At 40.7% G+C, this 13,497-nt stretch overlaps 1 protein-coding gene across 1 annotated transcript in view; it reads right to left on the minus strand.

The window, feature by feature from the left end:
- mctp1a (multiple C2 domains, transmembrane 1a) overlaps window positions 1-13,497 on the minus strand; it is a 68,205-nt gene that overhangs the window by 49,592 nt on the left and 5,116 nt on the right. Inside the window, exons 5-9 of the mRNA XM_005722418.2 lie at window positions 13,107-13,145; window positions 8,648-8,812; window positions 8,212-8,342; window positions 7,309-7,495; window positions 1,502-1,595 (exon numbers count right to left, since the gene is read on the minus strand). Of these exons, the coding sequence (XP_005722475.1) occupies window positions 1,502-1,595; window positions 7,309-7,495; window positions 8,212-8,342; window positions 8,648-8,812; window positions 13,107-13,145 (616 nt within the window). The remainder of the gene's footprint in view (window positions 1-1,501; window positions 1,596-7,308; window positions 7,496-8,211; window positions 8,343-8,647; window positions 8,813-13,106; window positions 13,146-13,497) is intronic.

The following is a 13,497-nucleotide window of genomic DNA, read 5'->3' on the forward strand; positions in this document are numbered from 1 at the left end:
CACACACACACACACACACACACACAGCATCAGACTCAAAACAGGCACAAGCCATTTAAAAACAACCCCTTTGCCTTGTCTGTTATCAGTATCAGTCCACTCACTGTGGGGTTAGGCTGCTTCTGAAGCAAAATTAAAAGATTTGCTTTTAAGTTCGAGAGCAATACAAATTTAAAGGCATTTTTACATTCAACTGTCTTAATTTTAAGTCTCTCTGGCTATGACAAAAAAAAGTTGTAATGTTGAGTGTAAAAACATTTCTCCAGTGAAACCAAATTTTTTTTATTTAAATTGCTTTTAAACTTTTTTTTTACTTTGCTAATCTAATTAATATGTATCCCATGTTATAACGTCCAAACTATTGCAAATGTTAGATACCAGTCCAACCTGAGCACATGCTAAGTAAAATATTACCGCTAGTTCCCAAGGCATGTCATATTTTACTGTGAAGTTAGTCTGTTGCAATAATTTCAAACCTCCACAGGCTACAGAGATACTTCAAAAAAAAAAAAAAAAAACATGTTTTCAATAACTGTATCAAACCGGCAAAGACAAATTGAAAGACAAACGGCTAATAAACAATCCGCAGTTTTCCTCCGTTTATATTCCGAGAGGAATTCATGAAGCTTAGACAAACAAACGATGAACTCCCCAATATGGTCGCAGAGCAAATTTATGCTCCAAGTGAAATACATGAACCAGGGAACCATTTGGCTTGCACTCTGACTGCTCCAGCCGCTCCCTGCAATAACCCAAAATCAACCAGCTCCGCTCTGTGTTTGCTAATGGGACTATGGATGTTTCAAATAGAATAAAACTCCAGACTCTCTTTCTCTCTCTCTCGCCATCACACACACACACACACACACACACACACTTTTTCTCCCTTTACTAGATAATACAGAGTGAAAAACTAGGCCTGTCCACTGTAGACCTAATTAAAAGTAAGAATTAATGGAGAATGGAGGATTCAGAGAGAGCAAGCAGAGAGAGCGCAGGAGGAGGGATGAGAGTGATTTGTTGGTTCAAATGTGTACTTTTTCTCTATTATTCAAATGAGCAGCCTGCATCTTTTCTAAAAATGCAGAGACAAATTTAGCGTCCTGCACAAAGTCGACTTTAACTCTCTCTGAGGAGTCTCGTAAAAGATCATCCCTTAAACAAAAATTACGCCCTGACTTTATCTTTGGTGAGATTTATGGCAGATTGCTGGTGGAGGAAACTGCTGTCTAGATGCGAACATTATGCAAAAGTTATTTAGAGCAAAAGATATATATTTGTCTTGATAGTGTCACCAATCAGATGTTCTAGCAGTGCTCACTGTGATAGCAGAAACAGAAATTGCAAAACATCAGCAAAACCTTTTAAGTGTATAAATATATGAGCATGAATCTAAGTTAAAAATAAATCTATATATAGAAACTAATTTATGGAAATGTACAGCAAATGAGGACTACAGAGGGCACAGCACTGTTGTTTGGACTACAGGTCAGTGTCTTACCTGTGACATCTGCTGCCATTAAGCCCTCAGCCCTGATAACCTTAACTTGGACCACGCCGACATCTTTCAGGTTGTGGAATGACCTCCAGAGGCTCTGAAACATCCCAGAAACAGGGGTGAAAGGTCAAAGAGGATGGCAAATTAGCACCGAAGTGAAAGGCATGTCAATAGCCTGACATTTCATAAAGAGAGGAAAGGGTAGATTATGTCCTTTACCAGCCTTTATTTGAAAATGTAGAGCTGGCATTTATCGAGTCGGGTCTAGTGGAGAAATGGCTGGATTTAAATTTAATGAAATAGTTGTGCATGTCTATTTCAAGTGTTTCCTAACTTTTTACCTTTAAATGTTATGATTTTACCGAATTTTTCGGTAAAGTAGAGGAGCAGTGCTGAAATGACAACAGCAAACAAAAATAATAGGAGTCTTTGATTTCAGAAGCATCTTATTAAGTAGAATAACATCAAAGTTGTACAGATTTTAGCATTGAAAGGGAAATTTGTGGTAAGAGTTTGTTACAATTGTTACTGCACAACAGTTTTTGCTATCTCAAATGCAAAGACATTTATACTCTGTTTTAAAGAAAACTAGCTTTTTACAGAGCAAGAAGTTATTCTATATGGATAATGTGAAAAGAAACAACAACAACACTGAGATCTAACTGATATTAATGTGCCTCTTTTGTGTTTGCTTCACACAGAGAGATAGGGAAAAATATGATAAAACATAATGTGCTGAGGAAACATAATAGGTGACGAATGACTTGCAGGCAAACAGAGCACATGAAGTCTACAGTGAGAAGGGATGCACTGTATGCACAAAGTTTCAATAACCAGGACGAGGATGACTGTGTAAAAATGAGTCTGTAAATCTCACGAAGACCTGTGGAGATCATCGGCGCGACCACGAGGCGTGACCAGTCGCGCACACACGCAACCGCAAAGTTGTGCTTTTGTTCACACCCAGATTCTCAGGTATAAACACATGCATAGAAAACCTACACTCGGGCCAAATTGAGTAGCATGTCAGCGTGTCTTAAAAGCAGAGTGGAAATGCACTTCACTTCAATTTATTTCTCTCTCTCTGGCAATAACCCCTTCCATCCCCAAAGGAGTAATTATAATTTAAATTTCAGAGTCAGGGCCAGGCTACAGACTTAATTCATTATTACCAACTCTGTCAGACTCTGCCTGTTTCCAGCGATATCATTGTCCAAACGCTCTCTAAAGGAGATGAGAGGGGAGAGTGTGCGAAAGAAAGAGAGGGGGGAGAAACAGAGTGCGCAAAAGAGAGACATACAGAAAGAGAGCGCGAGAGAGGGGACAACTCTCGATTTTTAAGGCACGATTTCTCTGAAGATACAGCTGCTTGTTGTGATTATTGGTGAGCAGCAAAGAAGGCGGGGGAGAAAGAGGGGAGAAAAGAGTCGGCAAGAGGGCATGTGGGGGGCGGCAGAGGAAGAGGCAAGGGCAAACTAATAGCTGAACAGTTTGTGTGCTAGAGTTCAAACAGCAAACACGCCGCGATCGGAATGATCCAGCTGTTGGGCTGGGGATCGAAGATCAATACTTTTTTGGCAATGATCAAAGTGTGCCTATAGCGAGGAGTATTAAGAAATGGCACGGGGGTCTGGACATTAATCTCTGTAATGTATCCAGTTTTGACTTTGTTATTGGTCAGATTAAAAATTGTGTTAAAGTCAGATTTCAATCAAAAGCAAATGTTGTAAATACGTGTGTGCTTTCCTCTCAATACACAGATATGCAAAAATGGTATGAGACTAAATGACTTCTTTAATGCATTGATGCTGAGACCCCCCCGAAACGTTCCTATGTAATTCAGCCCCTCCTCCCACCATACGGACTCCCTGAGAGGACCTTTAGAGTTCAGCCTCAATCCATGATTGGTAGAAAGAACACACAAGGATTCAAATCCTCATCAGAAAGACAGACAGGAATAGATGGCTTGGATAGACAGGTAGAAGGAAAGACAGAAAAGAGGCCAAGACCGACCCCCCCTACCCCTAGCGCCCCACTTATGGCTCCATCCACACCCTCATCAGCTCGCAGGTGGAATTATGGGGATAAGGAGGAAATGAAAAAGGAGGGTGGAGAAGAAAATTAAAGGACACAGAGTTGGCTTTCATAAGACAAACCCCCGCCCTGTCTTTGACTGACATCCTGTCACTATGATGTCGTCTTCCCGTCTCTGTCGCACTCCGCAGACACATAAACACACAAAGTGAATCAGCGCCGGCATAGACTTATGACTCACTGTCATCTTTTCAGCATGTCACCTTTCATCACCACCGCATAACATTTCACACTCACACGCAAACATATATACATGGTTCTGATTCGCTCTGATTTCATGCAAGGCAGCTGTAGGTTTTGGAGTCAAGCACCCCAGTAGCTGTCCACTAACTTCACATCCTCGGGGCTTAATGGTAAACATTTGGCTCTCACATAATCTAAACACTAACTGGTTTAGATGTGAGCCTAACTGAATGACATATTATGCACTTTATTTGTCTGAATTTTGTGTAGCTGATGATGATAAGCATCTGAAAAAGGGGAAGGCTATTGCCTGACTATACTAAAGCATTTATAGAGTTATAGGTCAGTTGGTTAACAGACACAGTAAAAATTATGTGATGTTCATTGATATGGAACAATCAAAGATTCCCTGCATTGGATTTTAATCGGCTGCCATCTCTTATTTAAAACAAATCGAGCCTGCACGCAACCTGAGGCGTGGTTATAGCAAGAGTTTTTCAAACTGGCATCACCTCTAGCAGCTCTAAGTGTGCTTCTGTGACAACCTGCACAAACTGAAGGCTGCTGTAAACTGTCTGCATCCCCAAAACCTCCTTTATTTTAAGAGTCTCTGCCAAAGTTGCTCTTTGCTCATCTCACAACTTAGCGCAGACCCTTATTTCACTTCCTGTCCAGGTTGTGTCCTTTTGCTTCACCTTAGAGCAGTGCTCCAAAGTGGGTCGAGGGGTGTGCGTGTGTGTGTATGCGTGTGCGTGTGTATGCATGCGTGCAACACAGCACATGGGGGTGTATGGTGAAGTACCACCACTTTAGTGGAGGTCACCATGTCCTCCTCCTCTCATCCACCCATCTTGTGGCCAACTCAAGCCCATTAAGAGCCATTAGTGTGTGTGCTACTTTGCCATCATAATGCATAAATCTCTTTCTCTCATTTTCCCTCTCTGCCTTCATCCCTTTCTACTTCTGGGAAACAGTAATTAGGGATGAAGGAAAGGTTACAGTGAGCAATAGAACGTCTAAGGTAGTTGCCTATGAGTGAGTGCATTGCACCATGTTGCATATCTCCATTGTCAGATGCATTCAAATTAGTTGGCACAGAAAATCTTGTGTATTCATTTACTCGCACACATGCAGAAGCAAGCGCACGCAGGCACACAGTGACCTGGCAAAAACACAGACACAAAAATCTATTACAATTCAGAAGATATTAATGAGCTCAGTGCTATCAAAATGTCCCCGCACTCAGATGTCCGTTATCGTATTTCATCAATGGCCACAGATTGAATTGGGGAAAAAACCAAACAAAAAAAAAACCCCAAATTGGAGCCATTTGAGGTGCGCTCGTAGCGTTTGTGTGGAACAAAGTGACAAGGACATTTCCAGTTTGGAACACAATGATTCTCTAAAACAAAGACAGTAATATCTTCTTAAAAACTCTAGATTTACATGTAGGTGTGTTTGCAATCCACTGCTACACCTAACCTTAAAGTTATCTTTTGTGCGCCTTTTCATCACGAGCAGAGTGTCTACGCTGCCGAAGGGTGCGACAAGCGGACGATTTTGAGTTTTCTTATGAAGGTATCTGCTTTTCAAAGCTGCGATTCCCTGCCATTTTATTAGTTACACACAGGTAGACGCTTTTTTTTTTGCACATGTCCATACATGTGAGCTTGTTTATGGCTAGCAGTAGTGCATGCTTTGTGCAGGCTTGTGCTGGACAGCTGATTTTTCAAGCAGATAATACCAGTCGGTAAAAATGTGCCTACACATACACCTACGCCTGCACACATCCACACATGCACACACTGGGCAGATTAGTAGGCTTTGAGCAGCACTGTTATGTATTACTGGTGGTACTTGGTCTTAGCAGTGCTCTTTGATAAGGTACATCTTTATTAAATTCTCCAACTGAAAGACTGCCAGTCTGAGGAAAAGGAATATGTTAATAGGTAAAGACCATTCAAGTCTCCAAACCGACCTCACCATGCCCCTCCATCTGCAACCCCCCACCACCTTCCTTCACCCTCTATCTCGCCATCCCTTCATCTAACAGGAGCCATAGCGGCAACAGACAAAGAACTGAGGTTGCTGGGAGAGCAGGAGAGAAATGGAGAGAGAGAGGAGTAGGAGAGAGAAGGAAGCAGGAAAAGAGGTAGGTGAGGGAAGTAAAATGTGTCGCCTTCAACCGAGCAGAAAAACGGGGTCTGCATGAGTTGTGAGAGAGGTGAAATAGCTTTTTCTTTTCATTTTACACGCCTTCCCTTTTCGGCGCAACCCTCACCCTTTACCCCTCGCCCCCTATTACACACATTCAGGCAAACACACATACACGCACCCATTCTCCTAGCCCTCATTTTGTGACTGTCAGGAGAGGCACAGCGTGTTTGTGTCTCAGTCCTCGAGCTCCCCCCTCTGATGTTGTGTGGTTTCTGCAACGCGTAGCAGAGCGGTCGACCTCCCGTGGCTAGCCAATAAGGCACCGCCACGGTTATGTAGGTCGTGGCACCGATGTTCGGCAACTGCAGCTTAGGCACACATTGAAAGAGGCATACACACACCAGCTAGGATGTGCTACTGGGTACCAGTTCAGATGTAGAAATCCAAACAAATTGTCTAATCTCACAAGTACCGACAGCCCGGGTGAAAACACACACACACGTATGATACACCCACATGTACACAAGCAGATCTGTTTAAGTCAACATACGTTCCAACAACTCGCCCTAGACAATTAAATCCAATAGGTCCCAAAAATAAATAAATAAATCAGGGTGAAACTCAAATTAACCAATTAGGCAAACAAATATCCTACATATGGTAAAATGAAATTTTACAGTGAAACAAATTTGGCTGCAGCACTGAGAGATAGCATGACACATAATTCTGTTGATGGACAGAGAAATGTCCCCTGTGTGGAAGCTGTCACTGAATCAAATCCATTTAAGTGTGTGCGCGTGTGTGTGTGTGTGTGTGTGTGTGTTTTTGCATCAAGATGTAAAGATGACAGGGTGTGAAGGGTTAACTAGACTAAGACAAAGACACAAAACCATTGTGTTGAGTGGAGGGCCTCTGAAGCAGATGGGGCCTTAGGGCTCTCTCCCGCTTGCTCGTTGCCCTTCACTTTCTCCCTCACTGTCTGTCTCCCTCTAGCTTAACGATAACTGGCTTATGAGCTCGGACATTTTCAGTCAAACGACTGAACCCGCTTGCACTGCTTTCTTGACCTCTCAACCCCCGTATCCGTTTCTGTATCTCCTACTCTGTTGCCTTTCACATCATCTAATTATAAATCAAATCTAAGCACACTGGCTTGTGAAAAAAGACATCTTGATGAGAGAAATTACTCTTCACAAAATGTGATTGGCCATTTTGCCACACTGTCAGGTATATGTCTATATACAAATACCTATAAGTATATGGATATAGAGCAGCTCTGATGTAATTTCTTTTTTTAAGCGCTAACATATTGTGTACTTTCCTCACAAAATTATTAACGCAATCACAGCTTAACGTAAGCTCAAATGCGAACTCACATATCTCTGCTTGATCTGGTGCCGCTCGTGCGGGTCATCCAACATGTTGACTGACAGGTCTGAGATGGAAACAGCAGCAGAAGCAGTGAGTGTAACCAGCAGCACCAGAACACCTTCACCTTCTTCCAGTGGCAGGTCCAATTTGTGTGTGTGCTCTTTACTAAGAAGCGACAGGTCAATGGTACACCTAGAGAAAAGAATGAACAGACACAAAATGAGAAAGTTGTAGACTTTGTGATGAAACTGACAATGAAACATACTGCAGGCCAAACAAAGTCATGGTAGGGGTTTGTGTTTACAGAAAGAAATATGTCTAAATTACCGCAGAGCGCCCGTGAAATAAAAGAAGAATATAGAGAATCTCAGGTTTCTTTTGTTCATTTTTTATCACCTCACTAACTGAAGTTAAGCATCACTTAATAAGCAAACATCTTGTGTAAGATAAAAGCAACAGATGGAAATTCAGCCAAAGCTGACACCATTAATACCTTTTAGAAGACATTTGAAAGCATCTTCTCTTGATTGAATTGATTTCCTAGCATGCCTTTAGTAATATATCTACAGCTAAAACAGAGGCAGGCCAACAGTAATTGCTTTACTTGGGCCAAACAGTTCAAAGCAAAGGTTTGCTCAAGTACATCCACTCTGATGAAAGACAAATGAAAGAAATCATTCTCACTATGAAAGACTGTAGGGCAGTGTTTCAATATGCACAGGATTGAGATGCTCTGCAATAATCTATGCTGAGAATTAGGCAAATAAGACAACTATGTACTAAAACTAACCCTTACTAAAATGCACCTTTTATCAGCCTGAATAAGCAGTAAGCCTTAATCAACCATACAATTAAAAAAAAACAAAAAAACAAAAAGCAAACAAAACAAAATATCCAGACCATCGTACCGTCCCATGAAGTCGTCCTTCTTGCCAGCATCTTTGTCCCAGACTGTAATGTCCACAAAGCCTCCCTGCTCATCGTACAAGTGGAAATCAAACTGTTCTCTCCACTGAGGGTTCAGCGTTTTTGAAATTGTCTGAAAAAAAAAAAAAAATCAAACAAGGACATTCACTCTGCCCATGTGTCCATTTGTTAATGTGAGCTATAATTTGTTAGATAATATATGAGCTGGAACCGCTATCAAAATAAAGAGAGTCAAATAAATAGTATAAAGAAATAACAAGTAAAATAAAGAGCATAAAAAATGTAAATATGCCTGCAGAAAGATAACACACAACTAGAGCTGATTTTAAAGACTGATACTGATATTTGGTGACTCGAAAATTATAAAGTTTTATCAAAATTCTATAATCTTAACATCATCTCATTCGTGTGGCTTACCTTACTCTTGTACTTTTGGTGACCCATCCTGAATTTGACGTAAGGGTCACTGAGACCATTGGCATCCATTGGCTGCAGGCCATGGCCCTCTATGAGACTGATGCTGACTATACCTCGCCATAACTGGGCTTTTCGGTGTACATCCGACAGACGCATACTCTGATACTGCAGCAATCACACACACACACAAACACACACGTACACATTTATACATTTGCATGCACATAGAAACAAACCCACAAAATAGAAGAAATTGCAGCATTCATCAATTTATCAAGGCTTGCATACACTTTGCACTTCATTCACTGGAAAATAACCGATATCAAATGCATTGAGGCGACACATAAAGAGCAGGCACAAGAAACAAGATAATACTTGAACATAAAATGTGGTAATTCAAGGTAATTTGCTATGTATGAGTTCACCTGACATGCCAGGGCCTCGCTATAAATTACAGCACTGCATTATCCACTTACTGTGAACAATTTCTTGGCAATGCTAAAAAGCGTTATTACTGTGAGTATCAACATTTCATCCATATTTGTGCAAAAATGCACAATATGTATCATAACCTCCTTATATCCTTAAACAGGGTACAGCAGCGTGAATATTCATTTTTATTGTACATATTCTAAACATTATGTTAGAAAAAGGAATAAAAGGGAACAGACTTGTCAGTTTTTACTCCAAAACTTGGGGAACCTCGCAGTTACTTATAGTTTTCCTCTGTACAGTACATTATTATTCCATCTGGCTACTGTAAACTACTGTAATTCAGATTGATTATTCTCCATATTTTAAGTCTTTTTTTACCCTCAACACTTTTCTTAGCACTTACAGGCCTATTTAACCTCTCTTTGAATCGTGTCAGTATCCTTCACTAAAACAAAGAGCAGGGTTATTTATTTGTCAAACAAATACACTTCCACTTTCTCCCTCTGCCTTGCTCTCGCCTCCTTCCTTGTTAGGAAGAACATATTAGCATAGCTTTTGTTTTGAGGGTGAATTTCATTAAACTCTGAACAAACCCTGCCTCGCAAGCGCAGGCCTTTGATCTAGAGATGGAGCTTCTTAATTTCCATTCTCCAGACATTAAACATTGGGAATAGCTCCCTGCATTAAATCCAACCTCCCATACAGCAACTCCCACATCCTCCATGGCTCCCGTTCACTGCTACCAACACGCTATATGCTAATGATGAGAGGTCGCTGTTATGTCCTACTGTATTAGAGCACAATCCCTTTTCCCTTGCATCCTTCTTTTTTGTTGCCACATATTTGTTGTTATAGAAAACCATGGGCTATTTGGATTAGGACTCCATATCTCACTGCCAGAACACAGCAGGATGGAGCGCATACACAAAGATGTTCACAGGCTGAAAGTCTTTTAATACAGTTTAAGAACTAATACTGTGTTGCACAGGGTTAAACTTTTGCCAGCCCTCTCGAAGCAGAAAACATATAAAAAATATTCCCAAAATCAGCATTTTGCCCTGTGGTAAAGTTAGAGAGACATGTATTAACATGCCTCTGCCTCCTAATTATTATTTTAAAGTTTGCATCTTCTACAGTGGGTTCAATAGTCATATATGCTTCTTTAAGGAAGAAGCGGTGGTGTAAAAATAACTATGTACTGTATGCAACACAGAGGCAAGCAGTGCTTTTTTGGTGGGGTAGCAAAAGCAAATAGTTAGTGTTTCAGTGAATTCCCGAGTCACAGGCAGGGTGGCACAGTTTGAAGGCTTCAAAGGCTTGGTTTGGGGAGGCACGATACAGCAGGACGCCTGCCCATCTCCAACCAAACATACTTCAAATGTCTCTTGGTGGATATCATAAAGTTTCTATCTCAATAACACTAAAAGTGAAATGTGAGTAAAAAAAACAAACAAACAAAATAAAAGTGTGAATAAACTCAATTTTGAGCTCAAAATTGTTCCCGTCACTAAAATTGCTGAATTGAAAGAACAGACAAGGTATGTGCATCATGCACGAGCCAGTAAGAAGAAGCGGAACATCAAACAGCATGCTTTCTGTTCAACCTCACGGCCAACAAGAATCACAAAAAATGAAATCAAAAGTTAACAGCCCCTTATGTGCGGCAAGATGGGAACTCATAATGACGTCAAAATGTTTTTTCACTGGATGCAAAAGGGGTCTAGGAGTGTCCTGTAGTCAGTAAAAAAGTCAAAAGTCAACAATACTTCATATCTCACAGCATATTTGCTGTAGAGGACTTCTTAAAAACCCCAGAATAGAAATCTGCTTTATTTTCCCACATAATAGCTGCAATGCACTGCAAATCAAGGGTGGAAGAAGCACAGAGATCTCACCGATGAATGATTCGAACTGCTTCAAAGTGTAAAAATCAGTGGAATCACAAAAAAGAAAAATTCTGAAGCTGCATTATTACTGACTGATTTCACAAAAATGGCACCAAAGTTAGCAAGTTTTTAATAAAAGTTCTAACAATTATTGCTGATCTTTACAACTAGTACAGCAAGTGCTCTTGAAAAAAAATGCTACTGACTGTAAGGTATTTCCTCCACCCTTAATATTTATATCACATATAGTTAGGTCCATACATAGTTGGAGAGCTGTTCACAGAAACATATTTCAATTATAGTTCTATAATGGACATGGACATAATGTGCAGACTCTAAGCTTTAATCTGAGGGTGTCCACAGTCAGATCGGATGAAGGGTTTAGGAGTTTCAGCTCCTCCTGCCAACCTCTTTTTTAAAGTGACTCAAAGGCTATTTCATGGGCAGATGGTGGATAATTCTTTATTATGTCATTATCATTCAAGCAGATAAAAGGCCTAGAGTTGATTTGAGGTGTGCAGCTTGCATTTGGAAGATTTTGCTGTGAACAGACAGCATGAGGTCAAAGGAGCTCTCCATGTAGTTGAAACAAGCCACCCTTAAGCTGAGAAAACAGAAGAAAAAAAAAACATCTGATAAACTGCTACAATATTAGGAGTAGCAAAATCTACAGTTTGGCACATCCTGAGAAAAAAAAGAAAGCACTGGTCAACTCAGGAACGCAAAAAGACCTGGACATCTATGGAAGACAACTGTGGTGGATGATCGCAGAGTTATTTTCATGGAGAAGAGAAGCCCCTTCACAAAAGCCTACCAAGTGAACAATACTCTCCAGGAGGAAGGCGTATCGATATCCAAGTCTACCATGAAGAGAAGACTCCATGAAAGTAAGTACAGAGGGTTCACTGCAATTTGCAAGCCACTCATAAGACTGTGGCTTATGAGTGGCTTGCAAAAAAACCAAAACCCAAAAAAAAACATCTAAAAAAGAATATATATAACAGTTCTGGAAAAACATTGTCTGGACAGATTAAACCAAGATCAACCTCTACCAGAATGATTGCAAGAAAAAAGTATGAAGAAGGTGTGGAACAGCTCATGATCCAAAGTATACCACATGATGGTGGCTTGGGCGTGCTTGGCTGCCAGTGGCACTGGGACATTAGTGTTTATTGATGATGTGTCACAGGACAGAAGCAGCCAAATGAATTCTGAGGTGTTCATATACGTACTGTCTGCTCAAAACCAGCTAAATGCAGTCAAATTGATTGAGCGGCATTTCATAATACTGAAACAAACAACCATAGCAACCCAGAAGTTTATTACAGCAAATAAGTAGAATATTCTTGAATGGCCAAGTCTGTCGTCTGATCTTATCCCAGTTGAGCATTTCACTTGTTAAAGACTAAACTTTGGACAGAAAGGCCCACAAACAACAGCAACTGAAAGCTGCTGCAGCAAAGGACTGGCAGAGCATTAAAAAGGAGGAAACCCAGGATCTGGTAATGTCCACGAGCTCAAGCATTCAGGCTGTCATTGTCAGCAAAGTATTAGAAATGAACATTTTATTTTCAGTTATTTAATTTGTCCAATTACTTTTGAGGCCTTGAACTGATGGAATTGTGTTAAAACGATTTAGTTGCTCACATTTTTAATCAATGTTTTTGTTCAACACGCTGAATTAAAGCTGAAAGTCTGCACTTCAACTGCATCTGAGTTGTTTCGTTCAAAATTCATTGTGGTAATGTACACAATCACAGTCAGAATAAAGTCGTCTCTGTCCAAATATTTACGGACCTGACTGTATGACTTGCCTTCACACGTGCGAAGAATAGTTCACCTTTAAGCTCACTTGCATTCCAAAAATGAGCTGACATAACCTCAGCAGATGCAAAGTATATTGCAGCTTGTGGAAAATAAGCTGGTGACAATGAGAACTGGAGAAATATTAAAGAAAAAAAAACTGCCAATACCACATTTGTGGAAGGAGGAAACGAAGGAAGGGAGGGGAAGGGCCACGGAGACTCCATCCATGTACCAGAACACCAGTGAAGAAGGACAGGTGAGGTGCAGTGCAGTCGGTAGTGGGGTTACAGTACAGTTAGAGGTTTCATGAGTTACATGCTGTTTTAGTTTACCTTACTAGATCGTTTCCAGTTCCTTCTCAAAAGCATGGTCTGTAAATGAGACAAAGCGGTTACAGAAAACCCCCCAGTATCCCCCTTTAAGGCTGAACGGCCAGAGGTTAAAGGGCATGGAGGTCAGTGATAGGGGTGTGAGGGGGACAGGGAGAGTAGGGCAGCCACAATCATGCAAGTTAAGTGAGTGCACAGTATAAGCACTAAAGCTCTTACCTGCTTACATATTTGAATAATTCTAATTAAGTATATCAATTCACTGGACACACAAATAGATTTTGTGGTGGCAAGCTATAAAAATCTCCTTAAAATGCATCGAGTCTTCTTCACTGCCTCGCACTATGTCACAGATTTTGGCCCTCTCTGTTTTTGAGAAAAAAATGAAGAAACA

This window comes from Pundamilia nyererei, unplaced genomic scaffold (genome assembly GCF_000239375.1).
Source record: "Pundamilia nyererei isolate P.nyererei 1_Seehausen unplaced genomic scaffold, PunNye1.0 scaffold00006, whole genome shotgun sequence".
Taxonomy (NCBI): Eukaryota; Metazoa; Chordata; class Actinopteri; order Cichliformes; family Cichlidae; genus Pundamilia; species Pundamilia nyererei.